The sequence below is a fragment of the Cherax quadricarinatus genome, chromosome 5, assembly GCF_038502225.1.
Source record: "Cherax quadricarinatus isolate ZL_2023a chromosome 5, ASM3850222v1, whole genome shotgun sequence".
NCBI lineage: Eukaryota > Metazoa > Arthropoda > Malacostraca > Decapoda > Parastacidae > Cherax > Cherax quadricarinatus.
This window is the reverse complement of record NC_091296.1, coordinates 26,352,684-26,377,683: the sequence shown is the minus strand read 5'-3', so window position 1 is coordinate 26,377,683 and position 25,000 is coordinate 26,352,684. Positions and strand designations below refer to the sequence as shown.

Sequence of the window (25,000 nt, the reverse complement as noted above, 5' to 3'; positions counted from 1 at the left end):
GTGTTGTTTGTGGTGATAGTGGTGGTGATGGTGGTAGTGGCGATGGTGACTGTGATGATGGTGTTGTTAGTGGTGGTGGTTCGAGGTTATGGTGTTGGATGTGACGATAGTAATGGTACCGTTAGTTATGGTGTTGGTAGTGGTGGGGGGTTCTAAAGGTGTTATCAGTGGTTGTGTGATGATAGTGATGGTAATGTTGTGGCGGTGGTGGTGGAGTGAGTGGTTGTGTTGTAGTTGTGGTGTGGTGTGAGTGGTGGTAATTGTGGTGGTGATGGTAGTTGTGGTGATGGTAGTTGTGGTAGTGGTAGTGGTGGAAGGAGTAGTGGTAGTAGAAGCAGTGGTGGTAGAGGTGGTGGTGGTAGTGGTAGTGCTGGTAGTGGTGATAGTGATGGTGGTGGTGATTGTAGTGGTGGTGGTGAAAAGTGGAGGCTGTAGTGGTGGTGGTAGTGGTGGTGGTGGTAATGGTGGTGGTGGTGGTGGTAGAAGTGATGGTAGTTGTGATGGTAGCAGTGGTGGCAGTGGTGGTGGCAGCAATGGGGATAGTGGTTGTGGTAGCAGTTGTGGTGGTGGTGATGATAGCAGTGGTGGTGGTGATGGTGGTGGTAGTGGTGGTCGTAACAGTGGTGGTAGTGGTGATGGAAGCAGTGGTGGTTGTGGTGATGGTGGTGGTGGTAGTGATAGTGGTGATGGTGGTAGTTGTGGTGGTAGCAGTGGAGGTAGTGGTGTTTGTGGTGATGGTAGCAGTGGTGGTCGTGGAAGTGGTGATGGTAGCAGTGATGGTGGTGGTGATGGTGGTAGTGGTGATGATGATAGTGATGGTAGTGGTGATGGTAGCAGTGATGGTAGTGGTGCTAGTGGTGATAGTAACAGTGGTGGTGGTAGTGGTGATGGTAGCAGTGGTAGTAGTGGGGATGGAAACAGTGGTGGTAGTGGTGATGGTATCAGTGGTGGTAGTGGTGATGGTAGCAGTGGTGGTGATAGTGATGGTGGTAGTGGTGGTGGTAGCAGTGGTGGAAGTGGTGATGGTAGCAGTGGTGGTAGTGGTGATGGTAGCAGCGGTGGTGGTGGTGATGGTGGTGATGGTGGTGGTGGTGATGGTGGTAGTGGTGATGGTGGTAGTGGTGGTAGTAGTGGTGGTAGCAGTGGTGGAAGTGGTGATGGTAGCAGTGGTGATGGTGGTAGTGGTGATGGTGGTAGTGGTGGTGGTGGTAGTGGTGATGGTGGTAGTGGTGATGGTGGTAGTGGTGATGGTGGTAGTGATGGTAGTGGTGATGATAGCAGTGGTGGTAGTGGTGATGGTAGCAGTGGTGGTAGTGGTGATGGTAGCAGTGGTGGTAGTGGTGATGGTAGCAGTGGTGGTAGTGGTGATGGTAGCAGTGGTGGTAGTGGTGATGGTAGCAGTGGTGGTAGTGGTGATGGTAGCAGTGGTGGTAGTGGTGATGGTAGCAGTGGTAGTATTGGTGATGGTAGCAGTGGTGGTATTGGTGCTGGTAGCAGTGGTGGTATTGGTGCTGGTAGCAGTGGTAGTATTGGTGATGGTAGCAGTGGTGGTATTGGTGCTGGTAGCAGTGGTAGTATTGGTGATGGTAGCAGTGGTGGTATTGGTGCTGGTAGCAGTGGTAGTATTGGTGATGGTAGCAGTGGTAGTATTGGTGATGGTAGCAGTGGTGGTATTGGTGATGGTAGCAGTGGTGGTAGTGGTGATGGTAGCAGTGGTGGTAGTGGTGATGGTAGCAGTGGTGGTAGTGGTGATGGTAGCAGTGGTGGTAGTGGTGATGGTAGCAGTGGTGGTAGTGGTGATGGTAGCAGTGGTGGTAGTGGTGATGGTAGCAGTGGTGGTAGTGGTGATGGTAGCAGTGGTGGTAGTGGTGATGGTAGCAGTGGTGGTAGTGGTCAGGTGTAGCAGTGGTGGTAGTGGTCAGGTGTAGCAGTGGTGGTAGTGGTCAGGTGTAGCAGTGGTGGTAGTGGTCAGGTGTAGCAGTGGTGGTAGTGGTCAGGTGTAGCAGTGGTGGTAGTGGTCAGGTGTAGCAGTGGTGGTAGTGGTCAGGTGTAGCAGTGGTGGTAGTGGTCAGGTGTAGCAGTGGTGGTAGTGGTCAAGTGTAGCAGTGGTGGTAGTGGTGGTGGTAGCAGTGGTGGTAGTGGTGGTGGTAGTGGTGGTGGTAGCAGTGGTGGTAGTAGTTGTAGTAGTGGTGGTAGTAGTAGTGGTAGTAGTGGTGATGGTAGCAGTGGTGGTAGTGGTGGTGGTAGTGGTGGTGGTAGCAGTGGTGGTAGTAGTTGTAGTAGTGGTGGTAGTGGTCAGGTGTAGCAGTGGTGGTAGTGGTCAGGTGTAGCAGTGGTGGTAGTGGTCAGGTGTAGCAGTGGTGGTAGTGGTTAGGTGTAGCAGTGGTGGTAGTGGTCAGGTGTAGCAGTGGTGGTAGTGGTCAGGTGTAGCAGTGGTGGTAGTGGTCAGGTGTAGCAGTGGTGGTAGTGGTCAGGTGTAGCAGTGGTGGTAGTGGTCAGGTGTAGCAGTGGTGGTAGTGGTCAGGTGTAGCAGTGGTGGTAGTGGTCAGGTGTAGCAGTGGTGGTAGTAGTGGTCAGGTGTAGCAGTGGTGGTAGTGGTCAGGTGTAGCAGTGGTGGTAGTGGTCAGGTGTAGCAGTGGTGGTAGTGGTCAGGTGTAGCAGTGGTGGTAGTGGTCAGGTGTAGCAGTGGTGGTAGTGGTCAGGTGTAGCAGTGGTGGTAGTGGTGATGGTAGCAGTGGTGGTAGTGGTGATGGTAGCAGTGGTGGTAGTGGTGGTGGTAGCAGTGGTGGTAGTGGTGATGGTAGCAGTGGTGGTAGTGGTGATGGTAGCAGTGGTGGTAGTGGTGATGGTAGCAGTGGTGGTAGTGGTGATGGTAGCAGTGGTGGTAGTGGTGATGGTAGCAGTGGTGGTAGTGGTGATGGTAGCAGTGGTGGTATTGGTGTTGGTAGCATTGGTGGTTGTAGTGGTATTGGTGATGGTAGCAGTGGTGGTATTGGTGTTGGTAGCATTGGTGGTTGTAGTGGTATTGGTGATGGTAGCAGTGGTGGTATTGGTGTTGGTAGCAGTGGTGGTATTGGTGTTGGTAGCAGTGGTGGTATTGGTGTTGGTAGCAGTGGTGGTAGTGGTGATGGTGTGCCTGACAGCATCGCTCGTGTCCAGACCAGAGTGTCGTTGACTCTTTGATACCAAGAGGCTGTAAGTCTCTCTATCTCTCTTTTTTTTCTCTCTCTCTCGCTTCTCCCTCTCCCTCTCTCTTTCTCTCTCCTCTCCCTCTCTTTCTCTGTCTCTACATTTAAACCTTATCTCTAATAAGAAATTAAAGACAGTAGAACATACAAATTAAAGAAAGTTTTACTGAATTCACTCAATAACGATAACAGAAACAATAATGGAGATGATGCAGAAAGGAAGCAATGAAAGTGTGGATAGTGAGGGGAGGAAAGTACAACATGTGCATCATCACTTTCATCACTCTCACCACTATCACTACAACAACCACTATCAACACCACTAACAGCACCAGCACCATCGTCACCGACACTAGTGAGAGCACCAACAACAGCAGCAGCAGCACCCCCACCACTTGGTAGTATCAACACCATTACCACCATTAACACCACTGACAGCACCAACTTCACCACCATCACCCCAACCACCACCACCATTAACACTACCACTACTACCACCACCACCAATACCACCAACACCACCACTGCTACTACCACCACCACTACCACCAATGCCACCGCCAACATTACTACTACTACAACCACCACCACCACTACCACCAACACTACCAATGCCACCATCAATATCACTACTACTACCACCACCATCACCACTACCACCAACATTACCAACACCAACAGTACCACTACTACCACCACCACCACCAACAGTACCACTACTACCACCACCACCACCACTACTACCGACACTACCAACGCCACCACCAACACTACCACTACTATCATTATCTCCACCACCAACAGTACCACCACCACCACCATCAACACTACTACTACTACCACCACCACCACTACCACCACTATCATCACTACTACTACTACCACCACCACTATCATCACAACCACTACCATCATCATCATCACCACCATCACCACAACCACCACTGCCACCACCACCACCACTACCACCTCTTCCACCACCACCAGTATCACCATCACCACCATTACCACCACCACCACCACCACTACCACCACCCCTTCCACCACCACCACCACCACCACCACCACCATCACCACCACTACCCCCACTACTACCACCACCACTACTACCACCACCACTACCACCACCACCACTGCCACCACCGCCACCACCACAACCCCTACCACCACCACCACTACCACCTCTACCACCACCACCACGACCACCACCACCATCACCACCACCACCACCACTTCCACCGCCACCACTACCACCACCACCACTACCACCACTACCATCACCATCACCATCACCACCGCCACCCCCACTACTACCACCACCACCACTGCCACCACCGCCACCACCACCACTACTACCACCACCACAACCACTAACACCATCACCACCACTACCACCACCACTTCCCACTCTCACCACTACCACCACCACCATCATCACCAAAACCATCCCCACTACTACCACCACCACTACTACCACCACCATCACCACCACTACCCCCACTACTACCACCACCACTTCCACCACCACCACTACTAACATCACCACTAACACCACCACCACCATCACCACCCCACTACTACCACCACCACTACTACTGCCATCACCACCACCACTACCACCACCACCACCACCACCACTGCCACCACCGCCACCACCACCAAAACTACCACCACCACAACCACTACCAACTCCACCACCACCACTGCCACCACCATCAGCAGGCGGTGCTGGTGCTGGTGGAACCCAGCAGTTATCATCACTTGTGCAAGAATGACGTAATAGTGAGCTGGCCACCTCCTCCCCCTCGTATCACCCCATACTCTCCCTTTCCCCTAGTATCACCCACTCATGTCCCTCTCATATCCTCTGCTCTCTCTCTCTCTTTCTCTCTCTCTCTCTCTCTCTCTCTCTCTCTCTCTCTCTCTCTCTCTCTCTCTCTCTCTCTCTCTCTCTCTCTCTCTCTCTCTCTCTCTCTCATATTTGCCACTCTTCCCTCTCATCACCTATTCCTTCTCTCCTCAGTACTATGTCAGCTCTTTTCCAGATCCTCCTTTTCTCCCTTTTATCTTCCTTCCTTCTCTCCCTTCATTTTTTTCCTCCCTTCTTTCCCCTCACTCCATTCATTCCTCAATTCCATCTCTTCCTCAGTCCCACCCTCCTTCTTCCCTCCCTCCCACCCTTCCTTCCACTCTCCATCTCGTTTCCCCCTCCCACCCTCCATCCCACTCTCCCTCCTTCCCTCCCTCTTTCACTGTCTGGCTGTTCACGTGTTACGCATTCCTGGAAAAATGATTCAAGACAGTCTGTCTTTCTGTCGTGTTCTCCAGCCACTTGTCTTTGGTGTGGGGGTGTTGTGGGTGGTGGTGAAGATGTAGGTGGGGTGTATGTGCGTGTGGGTGGAACCTGGGTATTTGGGTGGGAGTGGTGTTGTGTTATGGGTGGGGGGATGGAAGCAGCGTCATGCGTCTATGCGACTCATGCGTCAGGGTGTAACTAACTGTACCACCTCCCCTCCCTCCCCCTAACATGCGTCACGCATCCCCCCACCCATCGCCCTCTCCATTTAACCTGGTCTACTGTAAACGCATGTGCGTGCGCTCTTTGGCGTATCAGAGTTATCAGCATGCGGATTCACCTGTATATTCCTACTCGCACGCATGTGTACGCACATGAGCTACCAGACATGCACATCCCATATTATCTGCTCACGAGCGTGCACATTCCAGAGAGCTTTCTTACATAACCCCGCCTCTTGAGCACACGCACGCGCCATTCATACACTCACGCATGCTCGCGAACTCCCGCACGCAAGCGCACAACTCGCTTTCCTCCACGGCTACACACACACACACACACACACGTTCGTAAGCATACACATACACAAATACATACACAGCCGCAAAGAGGCAGCGGTAACAGTAGCAGCATGACAACTGCAGCACCAGAAGTGATAGTACAGCAGCTGCAGAAGCAGCAGCAGTATCAACAGCAGCAGCACTGGCCTTGTACCACCATCCACTAAAGCAACAATAGCAGAAGCAGCTACAACAGCATCAGAGAGGCAACAACAGCATCAGTGTCAGCATCAAGGGAAGCAGTATCAACAGCAACAACAGCAACAGCCGTATATACAGCAGCAGCAGCAGCAGCAGCAGCAGCAGCAGTATTAGCAGTATCAGAAGCAACAACATCAACAACATAAATAGCACGAACAGCAGCAGCAGTATCAGAAGAATCAGTAGCAACAGCAAGATTATCAAGAGCGGAAGCAGCAGTATCACTAGCAATAGCAACAGCAGCGGTAACAGCAGCAGCAGTTGATGATCCTTGTCAATACGAGGCGCACCAGTGCGACCCGTCACTGTCGCCAGACACATGACAAAAAATCGTCAAGGTTTCTGTGCAAACATCAGCATTCCTTCACTCGTGGTCATGGCACCACTGGTGACGAGTGTATTCCTTCACTCGTGGTCATGGCACCTCTGGTGAAGAGTGTATTCCTTCATTCGTGTTCATGGCACCTCTGGTGACGAGAGTATTCCTTCACTCGTGGTCATGGCACCGTCTAGTGACGAGAGTATTCCTTCACTCGTGGTCATGACACCGTCTGGTGACGAGAGTATTCCTTCACTCGTGGTCATGGCACCTCTGGTGAAGAGTGTATTCCTTCGCTCGTGTTCATGGCACCTCTGGTGAGGAGTGTATTCCTTCACTCGTGGTCATGGCACCACTGGTGGCGAGAGTATTCCTTCACTCGTGGTCATGGCACCTCTGGTGACGAGAGTATTCCTTCACTCGTGGTCATGACACCGTCTGGTGACGAGAGTATTCCTTCACTCGTGGTCATGGCACCGTCTAGTGACGAGAGTATTCCTTCACTCGTGGTCATAACACCGTCTGGTGACGAGAGTATTCCTTCACTCGTGGTCATGGCACCGTCTGGTGACGAGAGTATTCCTTCACTCGTGGTCATGCCACCACTGGTGACGAGAGTATTCCTTCATTCATGGTCCTAGCCACGTCTAGTGACGAGAGTATTCCTTCACACGTAGTCATGGTAAACTATAATAGAATACCATCTTATTCATGTGTACGTAAGGCCTTCGATAGTTACACAGGAGACGGGTGAAACATGCGGCAGTACACGGTACTGGAGAAGAAATTCTTTTGTATAAACATATATAGAACCATATACCACAAAATCACACAGGGAGACAGAAACATAGTGACATAGGAGATGTGTATCAGCCTCCAGGCGAGTTTCGTGTTATAATGATTTGTGTTCAGCACACTAATATCATCATATCTGACAGTATGATAACAGAATGGGAACCTGGTACACGTGGTGTGTCATGTGAATCTGTTATGGTCATTGTTGTTGATAATCTGCACGAACGGCATAAACGAGGGAGAATAAATGGCAACACAAGTCGGCCGATGACAACACCAGGGCGACAAGAAGGAAGGTTTGGATAAGTTAATGCTCAGCTCAAGAATGTTGGAGATACTGTCGAGGGAAGGACAGGTGTGAGGTTGTAACATGTGGTAAAGTTACCTCTGCACCTCTAACTGAATAATATAGTACCTTATTATATGAGATACGTAAAAGAATCATGAGTCTTGATTAGCAGGAATCTGAATCACAGAAAGAAATGTCTGTTTACAATAAGGCCATTAGACGGCTTACACACACACACACACACACACACACACACACACACACACACACACACACACACACACACACACACACACACACACACACACACACACACATATATATATATATATATATATATATATATATATATATATACATATATATTTTATTAATTATTTTTTTATTAACACACTGGCCGATTCCCACCAAGGCAGGGTGACCCGAAAAAGAAAAACTTTCACCATCATTCACTCCATCACTGTCTTGCCAGAAAGGTGTTTTACACTACAGTTTTTAAACTGCAACATTAACACCCCTCCTTCAGAGTGCAGGCACTGTACTTCCCATCTCCAGGACTCAAGTCCGGCCTGCCTGTTTCCCTGAATCCCTTCCTAAATGTTACTTTGTTCACACTCCAACAGCACGTCAAGTATTAAAAACCATTTGTCTCCATTCACTCCTATCAAACACGCTCACGCATGCCCGCTGGAAGTCCAAGCCCCTCTCACACAAAACCTCCTTTACCCCCTCCCTCCAACCTTTCCTAGGTCGACCCCTACCCCGCCTTCCTTTCGCTCCATTCTCTCTACATGTCCGAACCACCTCAACAACCCTTCCTCAGCCCTCTGGACAACAGTTTTGGCAATCCCACACCTCCTCCTAACTTCCAAACTACGAATTCTCTGCATTATATTCACACCACACATTGCTCTCAGACATGACATCTCCACTGCCTCTAGCCTTCTCCTCGCTGCAACATTCATCACCCATGCTTCACACCCATATAAGAGCGTTGGTAAAACTATACTCTCCTACATTCCCCTCTTTGCCTCCAAGGACAAAATTCTTTGTCTCCACAGACTCCTAAGTGCACCGCTCACCCTTTTCCCCTCATCAATTCTATGATTCACCTCATCTTTCATAGATTCATCCGCTGACACGTCCACTTCCAAATATCTGAATACATTCACCTCCTCCATACTCTCTCCCTCCAATCTGATATCCGATCTTTCATCACCTAATCTTTTTGTTATCCTCATAACCTTACACTTTCCTGTATTCACTTTTAATTTTCTTCTTTTACATACCCTACCAAATTCATCCACCAACCTCTGCAACTTCTCTTCAGAATCTCCCAAGAGCACAGTGTCATCAGCAAAGAGCAACTGTGACAACTCCCACTTTATGTGTGATTCTTTATCTTTTAACTCCACGCCTCTTGCCAAGACCCTCGCATTTACTTCTCTTACAACCCCATCTATAAATATATTAAACAACCACGATGACATCACACATCCTTGTCTAAGGCCTACTTTTACTGGGAAATAATCTCCCTCTTTCCTACATACTCTAACTTGAGCTTCACTATCCTTGTAAAAACTCTTCACTGCTTTCAGTAACCTACCTCCTACACCATACACCTGCAGCATCTGCCACATTGCCCCCCTATCCACCCTGTCATACGCAAACCATAACCCCGGCCGGGATTGAACCCGCGGTCATAGAGTCTCAAAACTCCAGCCCGTCGCGTTAGCCTTTTCCAAATCCATAAATGCCACAAAGACCTCTTTAGCCTTATCTAAGTACTGTTCACTTATATGTTTCACTGTAAACACCTGGTCCACACACTCCCTACCTTTCCTAAAGCCTCCTTGTTCATCTGCTATCCTATTCTCCGTCTTACTCTTAATTCTTTCAATAATAACTCTACCATACACTTTACCAGGTATACTCAACAGACTTATCCCCCTATAATTTTTGCACTCTCTTTTGTCCCCTTTACCTTTATACAAAGGAACTATGCATGCTCTCTGCCAATCCCTAGGTACCTTACCCTCTTCCATACATTTATTAAATAATTGCACCAACCACTCCAAAACTATATCCCCACCTGCTTTTAACATTTCTATCTTTATCCCATCAATCCCGGCTGCCTTACCCCCTTTCATTTTACCTACTGCCTCACGAACTTCCCCCACACTCACAACTGGCTCTTCCTCACTCCTACAAGATGTTATTCCTACTTGTCCTATACATACATATATATATGTCGTGCCGAATAGGTAAAATTAGTCAATTAGCAAGAACACAATTAAAATTAAGTCCTTTCTAAAATGTTCTTTTATACGTTTAAAGATTTTTTTTTTCATTTATGTTAATGTAAAAATTAATAATTTTGTACCTTATAAAACTTACCTAACCTTATTATAACAAGCGCAATTTAATTTAGCCCAATCCAGCTAAATATATTTTAGACAGGTTCACAATAATTTAATAAAAAATAAACACAATGAAACATATTTTGATCGTTAGGTTCAGAATGATTTTTGCGAAATTTTTGCATACATAATTTTCGCTTGCCTTATTCGGCAAGAAGAGAGTCGATATTTAAGCCAAAATCGCAAGTTTTACCTATTCGGCGCGACATGTACACACACACACACACACACACACACACACACACACACACACACACACACACACACGCACACACACACGCAGACACATTATATATATATATATATATATATATATATATATATATATATATATATATATATATATATATATATATATATCTCTATATATATATATATATATATATATATATATATATTAACTAGTTACATAATGTGACTAGTTAATGGTTCAAGTCGGACCGAAACGTCTTCATAAGTTTCAATTTCCTAAGTGCGGGTTATTTGTGTAAGGAAACCTTAACAGGATCGTATAAAGTAATTAAACTCCGATTAACTATATATATATATATATATATATATATATATATATATATATATATATATATATATATATATATATATATATATATATATATATATATATATATCTTTCTTTCAACACACCGGCCGTATCCCACCGAGGCAGGGTGGCCCAAAAGGAAAAACGAAAGTTTCTCCTTTTATATGTAGTAATATATACAGGAGAAGGGGTTACTAGCCCCTTGTTCCCTGCATTTTAGTCGCCTCTTACGACACGCATGGCTTACGGAGAAAGAATATATATAGAATATATATAGTTAATCGGAGTTTGATTACTTTATACGATCCTGTTAAGGTTTCCTTACACAAATAACCCGCACTTAGAAAATTGAAACTTATGAAGACGTTTCGGTCCGACTTGAACCATTAACTAGTCATATTATGTAACTAGTTAATGGTTTAAGCACGACTGAAACTTCGTCATAAGTTTCAGTTTCCTAAGTTCGGGTTATTTGTTCATTGTTCCAGTCACGTCGTTGTGCCTTTATATCTTTTAATGTTTCCATATTTAAGAACGGACACATCCGCTGGAAGACATGATGAACAACGAAAGTTATTCCTCCGTATCACGAATCATTCGTAAAATTATACATTGCGAGCCCTGAACCTACACTCTCTTTGAAGGCGTAGAATGATTCTTGAGAATTAGTGAAAGCCGTGCAAAATAAAGAGCACATAACAAGAGTGCTAAAGTATCTAAGATAGAACTACAGACAAGGGATTCACGTTTGATAAGACTCAGAAAGACTCTATAAAAAAACATTGCTTAGAAATGTTAACTGCAGATGAGTGAAGCAAACTGTCGAGTAGCGTCACTGAAGGTTATATTCCGCTGAGCTTCAAGAGTGGGACAGATTCACCCGAGGGAATTGTGTGAATTTATCCTGCCTAGCAGGAGCCAGTAGACCTACTGCAGTATTTTATTTTCCCTAAGTAATGTTAGTATTTCTGTATTCGAAGTCACAGGAGTGTTTGTGTATAGGGCACAATAAAAGGATGATAGACAAAGGGAAGGGATGGGAAGGTAGAGGAGAGGAAGGGAAAGGGTGATAAAAGGAAAAAAGGAAAGGAGAAGGATCACGAAGAAAAGAAGGATGGATTAAATTTGTTTATGTATCTATGTGGTCGTGTTCTTGCCGTTTATTACACTGTGTACCTCATATCCACCCTGAGTGCAAGAACACATAGATACACAAAAAACCTTAAACTATTCACTGAAATGGTTAATAAGAGTATATTTAAGTATTTACAAACTATTTTTTTATCAGTTACAAGCCAATTTGAGATGCTTACTCATTTTTTCTTTTCAGTTTCTCATTTACACTACTAAAATACTTTGACAGGTCATCATGTAGGTTATTGAACGTTCTCTAAACTTCTAAACAAGTGGAGAGTCAAGAACAATGTGTTCAAGATAGTGATTATAAGGCTGACAACATAATTTACATTTAGTTTGATCATCATCCGTGTCTGTGCCAAACTGCCAGAAATATTTGTAACCAAAACACAGGTAACCCGCACGTAGAGAGCAGCTTACCACAACGTTTATGTCAGACTTGGACCATTTACAGAGTGTGATTTTGTAAAGGGACCAGGTCAGACTGAAACCTTGTCGTAGGCTTCTATCTCCTGTGTGGGGGTTATTTGTGCATTGTTCCAGCCACTGTACTGTGCCTTCTGTTCTCTGCAAACAAATCTAAGCCTGGCTACTGCAACCATAAATGTGTTTATATCACTATTTGTTCAGTAAATGTGTCTCCACGACCGTGTTGTAAAAAGCTGTTGATCTACTCTGGCTTCTAACTGCAATCCTAAACCACTCATATTCATTATTTGCATCTCATCTAAGACTATCTCTAATACTCTACTCAGATTTCCTCTTTCAAATTATTGTGTATGGAATCATTCGATATAAGGGATGAGGTGGTATAGAAAAGGCGTAGAAGATGCAGATGGATAAAGAGTGAGAAGGTATGTGATAAAGTACAAGTACAAGAAAAAACGAGAACAAAAATAAGAGGAGGGGGAGGAAGAAGAATATAAAAAGAGGAATATGAAGATGTAGAAAGAAATATGGTGAAGAGATATAAAAAATTGTGAACAATAAAATATAAATAGAAGATCTATATAAGTAAGACGATAAGGAAGAGGCTGAGAGGAGACGATGAGGAGGATATTCCCAGTCATCTGAGTTAATATGTTATTAACTAAACCACGTAATATTTGTTAGGCAATTGTTGAATTGACAAGCAGTTGATCTGTACGCAAAACACACACACACACACACACACACACACACACACACACACACACACACACACACACACACACACACACACATGTACGTACATTTGTCATCAAGGGTGCGAGTGCAAGACGCTATCGCTCTCCCGTTTTCTAGTGCCACAGGAAATAATATAAACATTACTTTTTTTTTTCCTAACAGGGAGAACATACACCACAGGCAGCCACAATACTTGCTGCCTCGCCCACCTACACCAGAGGGCAATACTTGCTGCCTCGCCCACCTACACCAGAGGGCAATACTTGCTGCCTCACCCACCTACACCAGAGGGCAATACTTGCTGCCTCACCCATCTACACCAGAGGGTAATACTTGCTGCCTCACCCACCTACACCAGGGGGCAATACTTGCTGCCTCACCCACCTACACCAGAGGGCAATACTTGCTGCCTCACCCATCTACACCAGAGGGCAATACTTGCTGCCTCGCCCACCTACACCAGAGGGCAATACTTGCTGTCTCGCCCACCTACACCAGAGGGCAATACTTGCTGCCTCACCCACCTACACCAGAGGGCAATACTTGCTGCCTCGCCCACCTACACCAGAGGGCAATACTTGCTGCCTCACCCATCTACACCAGAGGAAAATACTTGCTGCCTCACTCACATACACCAGAGGGCAAAACTTGCTGCCTCACCCACCTACAACAGAGGGCAATACTTGCTGCCTCACCCACCTACACCAGAGGGCAATACTTGCTGCCTCACCCACCTACACCAGAGGGCAATACTTGCTGCCTCGCCCACCTGCACCAGAGGGCAATACTTGCTGCCTCACCCACCTACACCAGAGGGCAATACTTGCTGCCTCACCCATCTACACCAGAGGGCAATACTTGCTGCCTCGCCCACCTACACCAGAGGGCAATACTTGCTGCCTCGCTCACCTACACCAGAGGGCAATACTTGCTGCCTCACCCACCTACACCAGAGGGCAATACTTGCTGCCTCGCCCACCTACACCAGAGGGCAATACTTGCTGCCTCACCCATCTACACCAGAGGAAAATACTTGCTGACTCACTCACCTACACCAGAGGGCAAAACTTGCTGCCTCACCCACCTACAACAGAGGACAATACTTGCTGCCTCGCCCACCTACACCAGAGGACAACACTTGCTGCCTCACCCACCTACACCAGAGGGCAATACTTGCTGCCTCACCCACCTACACCAGAGGGCAATACTTGCTGCCTCACCCATCTACACCAGAGGACAATACTTGCTGCCTCACCCACCTACACCAGAGGGCAATACTTGCTGCCTCGCCCACCTACACCAGAGGGCAAAACTTGCTGCCTCACCCACCTACACCAGAGGGCAATACTTGCTGCCTCACCCACCTACACCAGAGGATAATACTTGCTGCCACATCCACCTACACCAGAGGGCAATACTTGCTGCCTCACCCACCTACACCAGAGGACAACACTTGCTACCTCACCCACCTACACCAGAGGAAAATACTTGCTGCCTCACTCACCTACACCAGAGGACAAAACTTGCTACCTCACCCACCTACACCAGAGGAAAATACTTGCTGCCTCACCCACCTACACCAGAGGATAATACTTGCTGCCACATCCACCTACACCAGAGGGCAATACTTGCTGCCTCACCCACCTACACCAGAGGGCAATACTTGCTACCTCACCCACCTACACCAGAGGAAAATACTTGCTGCCTCACCCACCTACACCAGAGGGCAATACTTGCTACCTCACCCACCTACACCAGAGGAAAATACTTGCTGCCTCACCCACCTACACCAGAGGGCAATACTTGCTACCTCACCCACCTACACCAGAGGAAAATACTTGCTGCCTCACCCACCTACAACAGAGGGCAATACTTGCTGCCTCGCCCACCTACACCAGAAGCCAATACTTGCTGCCTCACCCACCTACACCAGAAGGCAATACTTGCTGCCTCACCCACCTACACCAGAGGACAACACTTGCTGTCTCACCCACCTACACCAGAGGGCAATACTTGCTGCCTCACCCACCTACACCAGAGGGCAATACTTGCTGCCTCACCCATCTACACCAGAGGACAATACTTTCTGCCTCACCCACCTACACCAGAGGGCAATACTTGCTGCCTCGCCCACCTACACCAGAGGGCAATACTTGCTGCCTCACCCACCTACACCAGAGGACAATACTTGCTGCCTCACCCACCTACACCAGAGGGCAATACTTGCTGCCTCACCCACCTACACCAGAGGATAATACTTGCTGCCTCATCTACCTACACCAGAGGGCAATACTTGCTGCCTCACCCACCTACACCAGAGGGCAATACTTGATGCCTCACCCATCTACACCAGAGGAAAATACTTGCTGCCTCACCCACCTACACCAGAGGGCAAAACCTGCTGCCTCACCCACCTACAGCAGAGGGCAATACTTCCTGCCTCGCCCACCTACACCAGAAGCCAATACTTGCTGCCTCACCCACCTACACCAGAGGGCAATACCTGCTGCCTCACCCACCTACACCAGAGGACAATACTTGCTGCCTCACCCACCTACACCAGAGGGCAATACTTGCTGCCTCACCCACCTACACCAGAGGGCAATACTTGCTGCCTCACCCACCTACACCAGAGGGCAATACTTGCTGCCTCGCCTACCTACACCAGAGGGCAATACTTTCTGCCTCACCCACCTACACCAGAGGGCAATACTTGCTGCCTCACCCACCTACACCATTGGGCAATACTTGCTGCCTCACCCACCTACACCAGAGGGCAATACTTGCTGCCTCACCCACCTACACCAGAGGGCAATACTTGCTGCCTCACCCACCTACACCAGAGGGCAATACTTGCTGCCTCACCCACCTACACCAGAGGGCAATATTTGCTGCCTCACCCACGTATATCAGAGGGCAATACTTGCTGCCTCGCCCACCTTTCACCAGAGGGCAATATTTGCTGCCTCACCCACGTATATCAGAGGGCAATACTTGCTGCCTCGCCCACCTTTCACCAGAGGGCAATACTTGTTGCCTCGCCCACCTACACCAGAGGGCAATACTTGCTGCCTAACCCACCTACACCAGAGGACAATACTTGCTGCCTCGCCCACCTATACCAGAGGGCAATACTTGCTGTCTCGCCCACCTACTCCAAAGGGAAATACTTGCTGCCTCACCCACCTACGCCAGAGGGTAGTACTTGCTGCCTTACCCACCTACGCCAGAGGGTAGTACTTGCTACCTCACCCACCTACTCCAGAGGGTAATACTTGCTGCCTCACCCACCTACGCCAGAGGAGAGTACTTGCTGCCTCACCCACCTACGCCAGAGGGTAGTACTTGCTGCCTCACCCACCTACGCCAGAGGGTAGTACTTGCTGCCTCACCCACCTACGCCAGAGGATAGTACTTGCTGCCTCACCCACCTACTCCAGAGGGTAATACTTGCTGCCTCACCCACCTACTCCAGAGGGCAATACTTGCTGCCTCACCCACCTACTCCAGAGGGCAATACTTGCTGCCTCACCCACCTACTCCAGAGGGTAATACTTGCTGCCTCACCCACCTACACCAGAGGGCAATACTTGCTGCCTCACCCACCTACGCCAGAGGGTAGTACTTGCTGCCTTACCCGCCTACTCCAGAGGGTAGTACTTGCTGCCTCACCCACCTACTTCAGAGCGTAGTACTTGCTGCCTCACGCACCTACGCCAGAGAGTAGTACTTGCTGCCTCACCCACCTACGCCAGAGGGCAATACTTGCTGCCTCACCCACCTACTCCAGAGGGTAGTACTTGCTGCCTCACCCACCTACGCCAGAGGGTAGTACTTGCTGCCTCACCCACCTACGCCAGAGGGTAGTACTTGCTGCCTCACCCTCCTACTTCAGAGGGTAGTACTTGCTGCCTCACCCACCTACGCCAGAGGGTAGTACTTGCTGCCTCACCCACCTACTTCAGAGGGTAGTACTTGCTGCCTCACCCACCTACGCCAGAGGGTAGTACTTGCTGCCTCACCCACCTACGCCAGAGGGTAGTACTTGCTGCCTCACCCACCTACGCCAGAGGGTAGTACTTGCTGCCTCACCCACCTACGCCAGAGGGTAGTACTTGCTGCCTCATCCACCTACGCCAGAGGGTAGTACTTGCTGCCTCACCCACCTACTTCAGAGGGTAGTACTTGCTGCCTCACCCACCTACTTCAGAGGGTAGCACTTGCTGCCTCACCCACCTACTTCAGAGGGTAGTACTTGCTGCCTCACCCACCTACTTCAGAGGGTAGTACTTGCTGCCTCACCCACCTACTTCAGGGGGCAACGTAGCGATACATGAAATAAAGAAACATTGATCACCTTGGGAGAAAAAAATGACGTAGGATAGGGAAGCCTTGATTGCCCTGGGAGAAAATAAGCTGACTTTGGATAAGGAAGATTTGAGCACCCTGTGAGAAAAAACTGACGTAGGATAAGGAACGTTTGATCACCCTGGGAGAAAAAGCCTCATTAAGAATATAAAAGAAGGGTTTCCGGCCCCAGACTTTTAATTGAGCATCATCGCGGCGTTGCGGAGTGTGTCGTAGTTACTTCCCACAGTGTTGAGTCATATAACTGTTCTCTCTCTCTCTCTCTCTCTCTCTCTCTCTCTCTCTCTCTCTCTCTCTCTCTCTCTCTCTCTCTCTCTCTCTCTCTCTCTCTCTCTCTCTCTCTCTCTCTCTTACCACCATGTTAGTTCCCTGCACTAGGCCCAAGCGTCTCACCACTCCCAGTTAGTGACAAGCAACGCACCAAATAGTTTTTCCATACCTTCCTCCTGGCGACCAGTGGTGTAATCTGACAGGAAGAAAGACAACACTGGTGAGAAGCATAATCACCCTACCATCTCCACTTACAATATATAACACAAGTTAAAAAAACATGATCACCCTGGGCCCTTTGTTTATACTATACATCAGGAACACAAAAATGATTGGCCATTAGATTTATTATTCTCATATTCTGCAGACATTACAACAATTACGGTTGATGAGTACTCAAATTTAACCTGTTTATATATATATATATATATATATATATATATATATATATATATATATATATATATATATATATATATAAATAGATATATATATAAGTACACGCACACACTCAGGATGAGGAAAAACACAACTGGTATTCAGAATTCTGGACGCGCTCTGTGAACATGCCAAAGACAATGCCTAGCTACATCAGTCTTCCTGTGGAAGACACTCGCAGCATCTTGGATGGCTGGAGAACAGCATCAGAACATCTCAGGAAGAGTAAAGGATGGCAGTCTCCCGTAGATACTGACTTCTTCCGGAATCTTGCAGAGACTAACAGGTAAATGGACATATTTGTGATCTTTTGTTAGTTGAAGATTGCAGCACTTTTTGCCCAGGGCCGAGAGAGTGCAGCGTGGAGCCGAAACGTTTTTATAAGACTACGTGCCTTCCGAGACTGCGAGACCTGCTCTCACACACCACCGTCACCACCTGACTTGTTCTCCCCTGGGAGGAGAAGAAGGAGGAGGAGGAGGAGGAGGAGGAGGAGGAAGAGGAGGAGGAGGAGGAGGAGGAGGAGGAGGAGGCGGAGGAGGCGGCGGAGGAAGAGGAGGAGTAGGAGGAAGAGGAGGAGGAGGAGGAGGAGGAGGAGGAGGAGGATTAAGAGGAGGAGGATTAAGAGGAGGAGGAGGAGGAGGAGGAAGAGAAAGAGGAGGAGGAAGAGGACCTCCCACATTATCAGCAAGATGAATAAGAATGGAGCAGCAGAAACAACAAAATTTAGTGTATTATTGCCATTAGTATTATTATTATTAGTAGTAGTAGTAATTAGCAATAATAGTAGTAGTAATAGAAGAAGAAAAATATAATACGGGAAATAATTAGAAGGCTAGACGCAATTAATAATTTACATTAAGAATCACGTAGAAAAGAGAGGAAAGGAAATACTAATGTAAGACGTGTGGAGAGAGAGAGAGAAAGAGAGAGAGAGAAAGAGCGAGAGAGAGAGAGAGAGAGAGAGAGAGAGAGAGAGAGAGAGAGAGAGAGAGAGAGAGAGAGAGAGAGAGAGAGAGAGAGAGAGAGAGAGAGAGAGAGAAGCGACGGCGGTGTAAACGAGAAAGCAGAGAAGGAAAAATGATATTTCTTTTGTCAGGAAATCCTCATAACTTATTTGAGACTATTAAGGCAACGTTCTTGAATTTCAGATTCACACGCTCATTGAAAGCCTGTCATATACCATGGTGGCAGTGGAAACAAGCAGACAAAGTAAGCCTCCGAGGTGGGCAGCCAACTAGTGCTAATCCTGGAGCCAAATAATCTAGAGTTAGACAAATCTGGTTCAAGTTTTAGCAGCTCAAGGAACCAACCGGTATCGTCATGGTCCAGCCCTCCTGTGTGTCGGCTGGCTGGTCACCGCTCCTCCCCCTCCCCTTCACCTGCTCCCAGACTCATCCACCTCTCCTCGGGTCGGCTATTTTTCTTTTTTTTTTTGGTGGTTTTGTGCAACTATTATGTAGATTTTCGTTGATTACTAGGAGTGATTATCTTGTGTTTACCTGATCGAAGATTACGCATCTCATATCGGGTGATTTGCTCTTATTGTCAGACAAATGGAACGATTAACACCATAAGAAAACCTGCAGTCACACGGACATGGGAGCCTCTAGAATATGTTAATTTACAGTAAAACAAACTCGAGGGATATGCACCTCGGATCACATCGCTGTCATTGCTTCGGATTCTTTAGGGTGAATGATTTGTACGGCTCTGGGGCCGCAGTAACCTTTTTATCCATCAACAACTCTCCGTACTATGAGGATATACATAGTTACTGGCAAGGATCAGATGAGCGTCTGAGTAAGAGAATGCGTGAGCAGGCTAGAGGGATGCTGCGGTCAGCGTGCAAGGAGGGACTAGATCAACCTATCCCAGGCGGCCGTGCGTGACGCAGTCCACACTGCGTCCTTCTAGCCTGCTGGTGTTATGTCGCTTGCTGAATAGTTGCTCCTGTTGTTGCTTCTCCACTACCTTTGTTAGCAGCTTTATCTTAGCAGCTCGTTGCTACACTACTGTTCTTCGTGGCCTTCGTATCTTGTTATTACTTCGTCCACTACCGACGTTTGTGGCCTTTGCCTCTTGTTGCTCCTGTTGTTGTTTTTCTATTACTTTTGTGTCAAGAATTATCTTAGCCTCTTGCTGGTCTTCCACTACCGTTATTTCTAGCACTAACTTATCTTCTTGTTGCCCTAGCTTATCTTCTTGGTGCTTATATTCTTAGCCTCTTCCTGTTGGTCCCTCACCACCATAGTTTTTGACACTCTTAGCCTCTTCTTGCTGTTCTATTACTATATGCAACTGTTTCTGGTCCTATCTTAGGTTCATGGTGGTCCACTATTCTTGTTTCTGATCCTATTCTTGCCTTTTTTCCCTGTTACTTGCCTTAGCCTTCCGCTGTTTTTCAATTTCCTCACATTGCAACCTCCTGCAGAAGCACTAATAACAGTACGAAAGGCCTCGAGTTGCTATTCATCCTCCCTTGCTGTTTCAGCGATCGCTGCTTCGCGATTAATTGCAGGTTATACAGGGTATTATTACCGTCATCTATTATGTTTGTGAGGCTTATGTGTTAAGATGTCGTTTTCAACCTTAGTTACAAACACTTTCCTTGACATCAGGCTGGCTGGGGTCTCTAGAGCTGCTGACTTCGGTCTTTTCCGGCTGGATTGTTCCCGAGGACACACCTGCGTGTGATCTCCGGAATTTCATTTTTTTTCGTTGTATTACTCCTGAAGAAGAGCTTGTAATTGTAACGCGAAAGGTCTAGGAGCAACATTATGACTGCCCCCTTTGTCTTAGTACATATCTATATAAAAATATAAGCATAAATATAATTATAAATGTATATATATATATATATATATATATATATATATATATATATATATATATATATGTGTGTGTGTGTGTGTGTGTGTGTGTGTGTGTGTGTGTGTGTGTGTGTGTGTGTGTGTGTGTGTATGTATGTACGAATCATACTGGAAGGATAATGTGGACCAACATTTAACATGTTAGAGAAGGTTATCATCTACAGTTCGACACACGTCATGGTCTGCTGTTCCTCACAACAGTTGGTGTAGCGGCATAGTTCTCCTTTATCCTCATTCACCTGTTAAATTTGCATCGCCTCTCTGCATCATCTGAAGCACAAACAGAACATGCGAGTCGACACTGTTACTGTGGTTGTACGTTCACTGGTGGCCACACCTCACGACTCACCATTGTTCCTTGTGTGTGTGTGTGTGTGTGTGTGTGTGTGTGTGTGTGTGTGTGTGTGTGTGTGTGTGTGTGTGTGTGTGTGTGTGTGTGTGTGTGTGTGTGTGTGTGTGTGTGTGTGTGTGTGTGTGTGTGTGTGTGTGTGTGTGTGTGTGTGTGTGTGTGTGTGTTGGCCTCACTCATTATGTAGTTGCCCTGGACACTGGTTGTCCTCTGAAGTTATCGTACGAGCGTTAGGCCAACCATAACTACGTCTGGCAGTCAGGCATTAACCACCTGTTCCACTGCCATTTTTTATGTTAGTTTTTGAGGGCATAATTTTAAAGTTATCAGCAACAGCATAACAGCAGCAGCAGGAACAGCATAAGAACAACAACATCAGGAGTATAACAGCAACAGCAGGAGTATAACAGCAGCAACATAAGCATAACAGCAGCAACAGCAACAGGAGAATAACAGGAGCAACACCAACAGGAGAATAACAGCATCAGCAGAAGCAGCATAACAACGAACAGCGTGTTCGCTGTAGTTCCCAAGTGCTGAGTATACAGTGAAATTTGTTATGTTCTGGCAGCATTGTTGATCGTTACTGTTTCCTGAATAAGATGACAGATAGACTTTGCAAAGTTCCTACATTCACTACACACTAATCTGTATAACAATTATTATTGTTATTATTATTATTATCATTATCATTACTACTACTACTGCTATTACTACTACTGCTGCTATTACTACTACTGCTGCTATTACTACTACTGCTGCTATTACTACTACTGCTATTACACACTGTGCCATTACACTACCGCTGCCATTACTACTACGCTACTATTACTACTACTGCTACTCTACTACCCTGCTATACCACTATTACTGGGTTGCGCTGAAGCTGCACTCCACTACTACTCGTTACACTACCACTCACTGCACTCACTACCACTGTTACTACCACTACCGTTACACACTACGTTACCACCCACCACTACTACTCACCTACCACCGTTACCACTACCACCGTTACCACTACCACCGTTACTACCACGTCACCACCACCACCGCACTCTACCACCACCGTTCACTCACCACTACTACCACTACCACTGTTACCACTCACCACCATTACCACCACCACCACCGTTACTCACCACCACTGTTACCACTACCACTACCACCGTTACCACCACTGTTACCACCATCACGCCACTCTACCACCACCGTTACCTACCACCACTCCACCACCACCGTTACCACCACCACTGTCACTACCACCACTGCCACTCACCACCACGTTACCACCACCACTGTTACACACCACCTCACCACTCACCACCGTACTACCACCACCACCATCCCCACCACCACGTTACCACCACCACCACCGCCACTCCACCACCACCACTATACCACTCACCACTACCACACCACGTCACTCACCACCACCACCCTACCACCACCTTACTCACCACACCACTCTCACCACCACCGTTACCACCACCACGTCACACCACCACCACTCCCACCACTGCTACCACCACCACTGTCACCACCACCACTCCACCACCACTGTCACTACCACCACACTCCACCACCACCGTTACACCTACTCACTACCACCACCACCTACCACTACTACCACCACTGTTACCACTACCACTGTCACCACTACGTATACCACAACCGTTACCACCACCACTGTTACTACCACCACCACCGTTACCACTCACCACTGTTACCACCTACTACCACGTTACCACCACTGCACTCACCACCACCGCTACTCCCACCACCACCGTTATACCACTCACCACCCACCACCACCGTACCACTACCACCGTTACCACTCACCACCTGCCACTCCCACCACCACGTACCACCACCACGTACTACACCACTGTTACACTCACCACTGTCTACTACCACTACCACATCCCCTACCACACGCTCACTACTCACCACCACTCGCCACCACCACCACGCATACCACCACCACTCCCACCACCGTCACCACTCACCACGCACCACTCAACCACCACCACCGTTACCACCACCACCACTCTACCACCACCGTCACCACCACCACTGTCACTCACCACCACCACTCCACCACCACCGTCACCACCACCACCGTCACCACCACCACCCACCACCACCGTACCACCACCACCACTCCACCACCACTGTCACTACCACCGTCACTACCACCACCACACTCCCACCACCACTCACCACCACCACCGTCTACCACCACCACTGCACCACCACCACTCACCACCACCACTTCACACCACCACCGTCACACCACTCACTCACCACCACTCACTCCACCACCACCGTCACCACCACCACCGTCATCACCACTCCACCTACCACTGTCACCACCTACCACCACCACACCACCACCACCGCACCACTCGCCACCCACTCCACACACTGTCCACCACCACCACTCACCACACGTACCACCACCACCACCACTGTCACTACCACCACCACTGCCACTCACTCACCACCACCACTCTCACCACCACCCTGCCACCACCACCACCACTCCCACCACCACCACCACCACCACCACCGTCACCACCCACTCACCACCACTCATTACCACCGTTACACACCACTCTGCCACCACCACCACCCACTGTACCACCACCACCACTCTCACCACCACCGTTACTCACCACCACTACCACTGTACACCACCACCACTGTACCACCACTACCACTGTACCACTACCTTACCACCACCACCACCGTTACACTACCACTCACCACCACGTCCACCACCACCGTCACCACCACCAAACTCTACCACCACCGTACTACCACTACACCACCACTCACCACCACGTTCACTCACCATCTACCACCGTTACCACTACTACCACACACGTACTCTACCACCACCGTTACCACACTATCACTCACCACCACTGTTACCTACCACCACCGTTACACCACCCACTCTACCACCACTGTCCTACCACCACTACCACTGCCACTTCTACCACCACGTCACCACTCACCACGCCCACTGCTACTCACCACCGTTACACTACATTCTATACCACCATTGTTACCACTACCACCGCCACGCTACCCTACCACCACTCGTTACTCACTACCACTACCGCTACTCTACACACTCGTTACTACTGCTACTGCTACTTCTACTACTACTGTTACTACTACTGCTGCTGCTGCTGCTCCTTCTACTACTAATAATAATGTCATCTTCGTGTTCTCAATAGATCTTGATGGTGTCACACTTGAGAATTTAGGCACCTGGTGTGAGAGCTGGCCACGGGGGCGGTGATGTCAACAAAGATTCACATGTAATGCAAAGACTTCACCGAAGAGCCACCTGGGTGCGCTAAGCAGACAGAGGATCGAGCCTCCACTACTTCTTGCCGAAAATAACCCATGCGGATTTAGCTCCTCATGGGAAACCACTTAAAAAACAGTCATACGTAAAGTGTTTCTTTCTGTGTGTTTGGTTGTTTGTTTGTGGTAAGACTGGCCCCGCTCTCTTGACTCCCGTGACTGCTGTAAACCCACACGTCCCTCCACGCTGTATTGAACACACTGAGTTCCTTCCCCATCGTTGTTCATGGGAACTTTGAGAGTACCAGAGTGTTCAGGGACAAGAACTGGGAAGATGAAGTGGGAAGCTATCAGAGCGAGGGTTTAGGGACGAGAACTGGGAAACTGAGAGAGAGCGAGTTCAGGGATAAGAACTGGGAAGCTGAGAGAACGAGTTCAGGGATAAGAACTGGGAAGCTGAGAGAGCGA

The 25,000-nt window shown here is 48.0% G+C and overlaps 1 protein-coding gene across 13 annotated transcripts in view; it reads right to left on the bottom strand.

Moving 5' to 3' along the window:
- The window catches only part of LOC128684792 (paired box protein Pax-5-like), a 463,405-nt gene that overhangs the window by 296,908 nt on the left and 141,497 nt on the right, over positions 1-25,000 (bottom strand). For 12 of the 13 annotated variants that reach the window (XM_070101246.1, XM_070101285.1, XM_070101288.1 and 9 more), the window contains exon 3: positions 17,721-17,747. The exons of the other annotated variant lie outside the window; for it this stretch is intronic. In XM_070101246.1, coding sequence (XP_069957347.1) covers positions 17,721-17,747 — 27 coding nt within the window. The remainder of the gene's footprint in view (positions 1-17,720; positions 17,748-25,000) is intronic. 13 annotated transcript variants of the gene reach the window in all.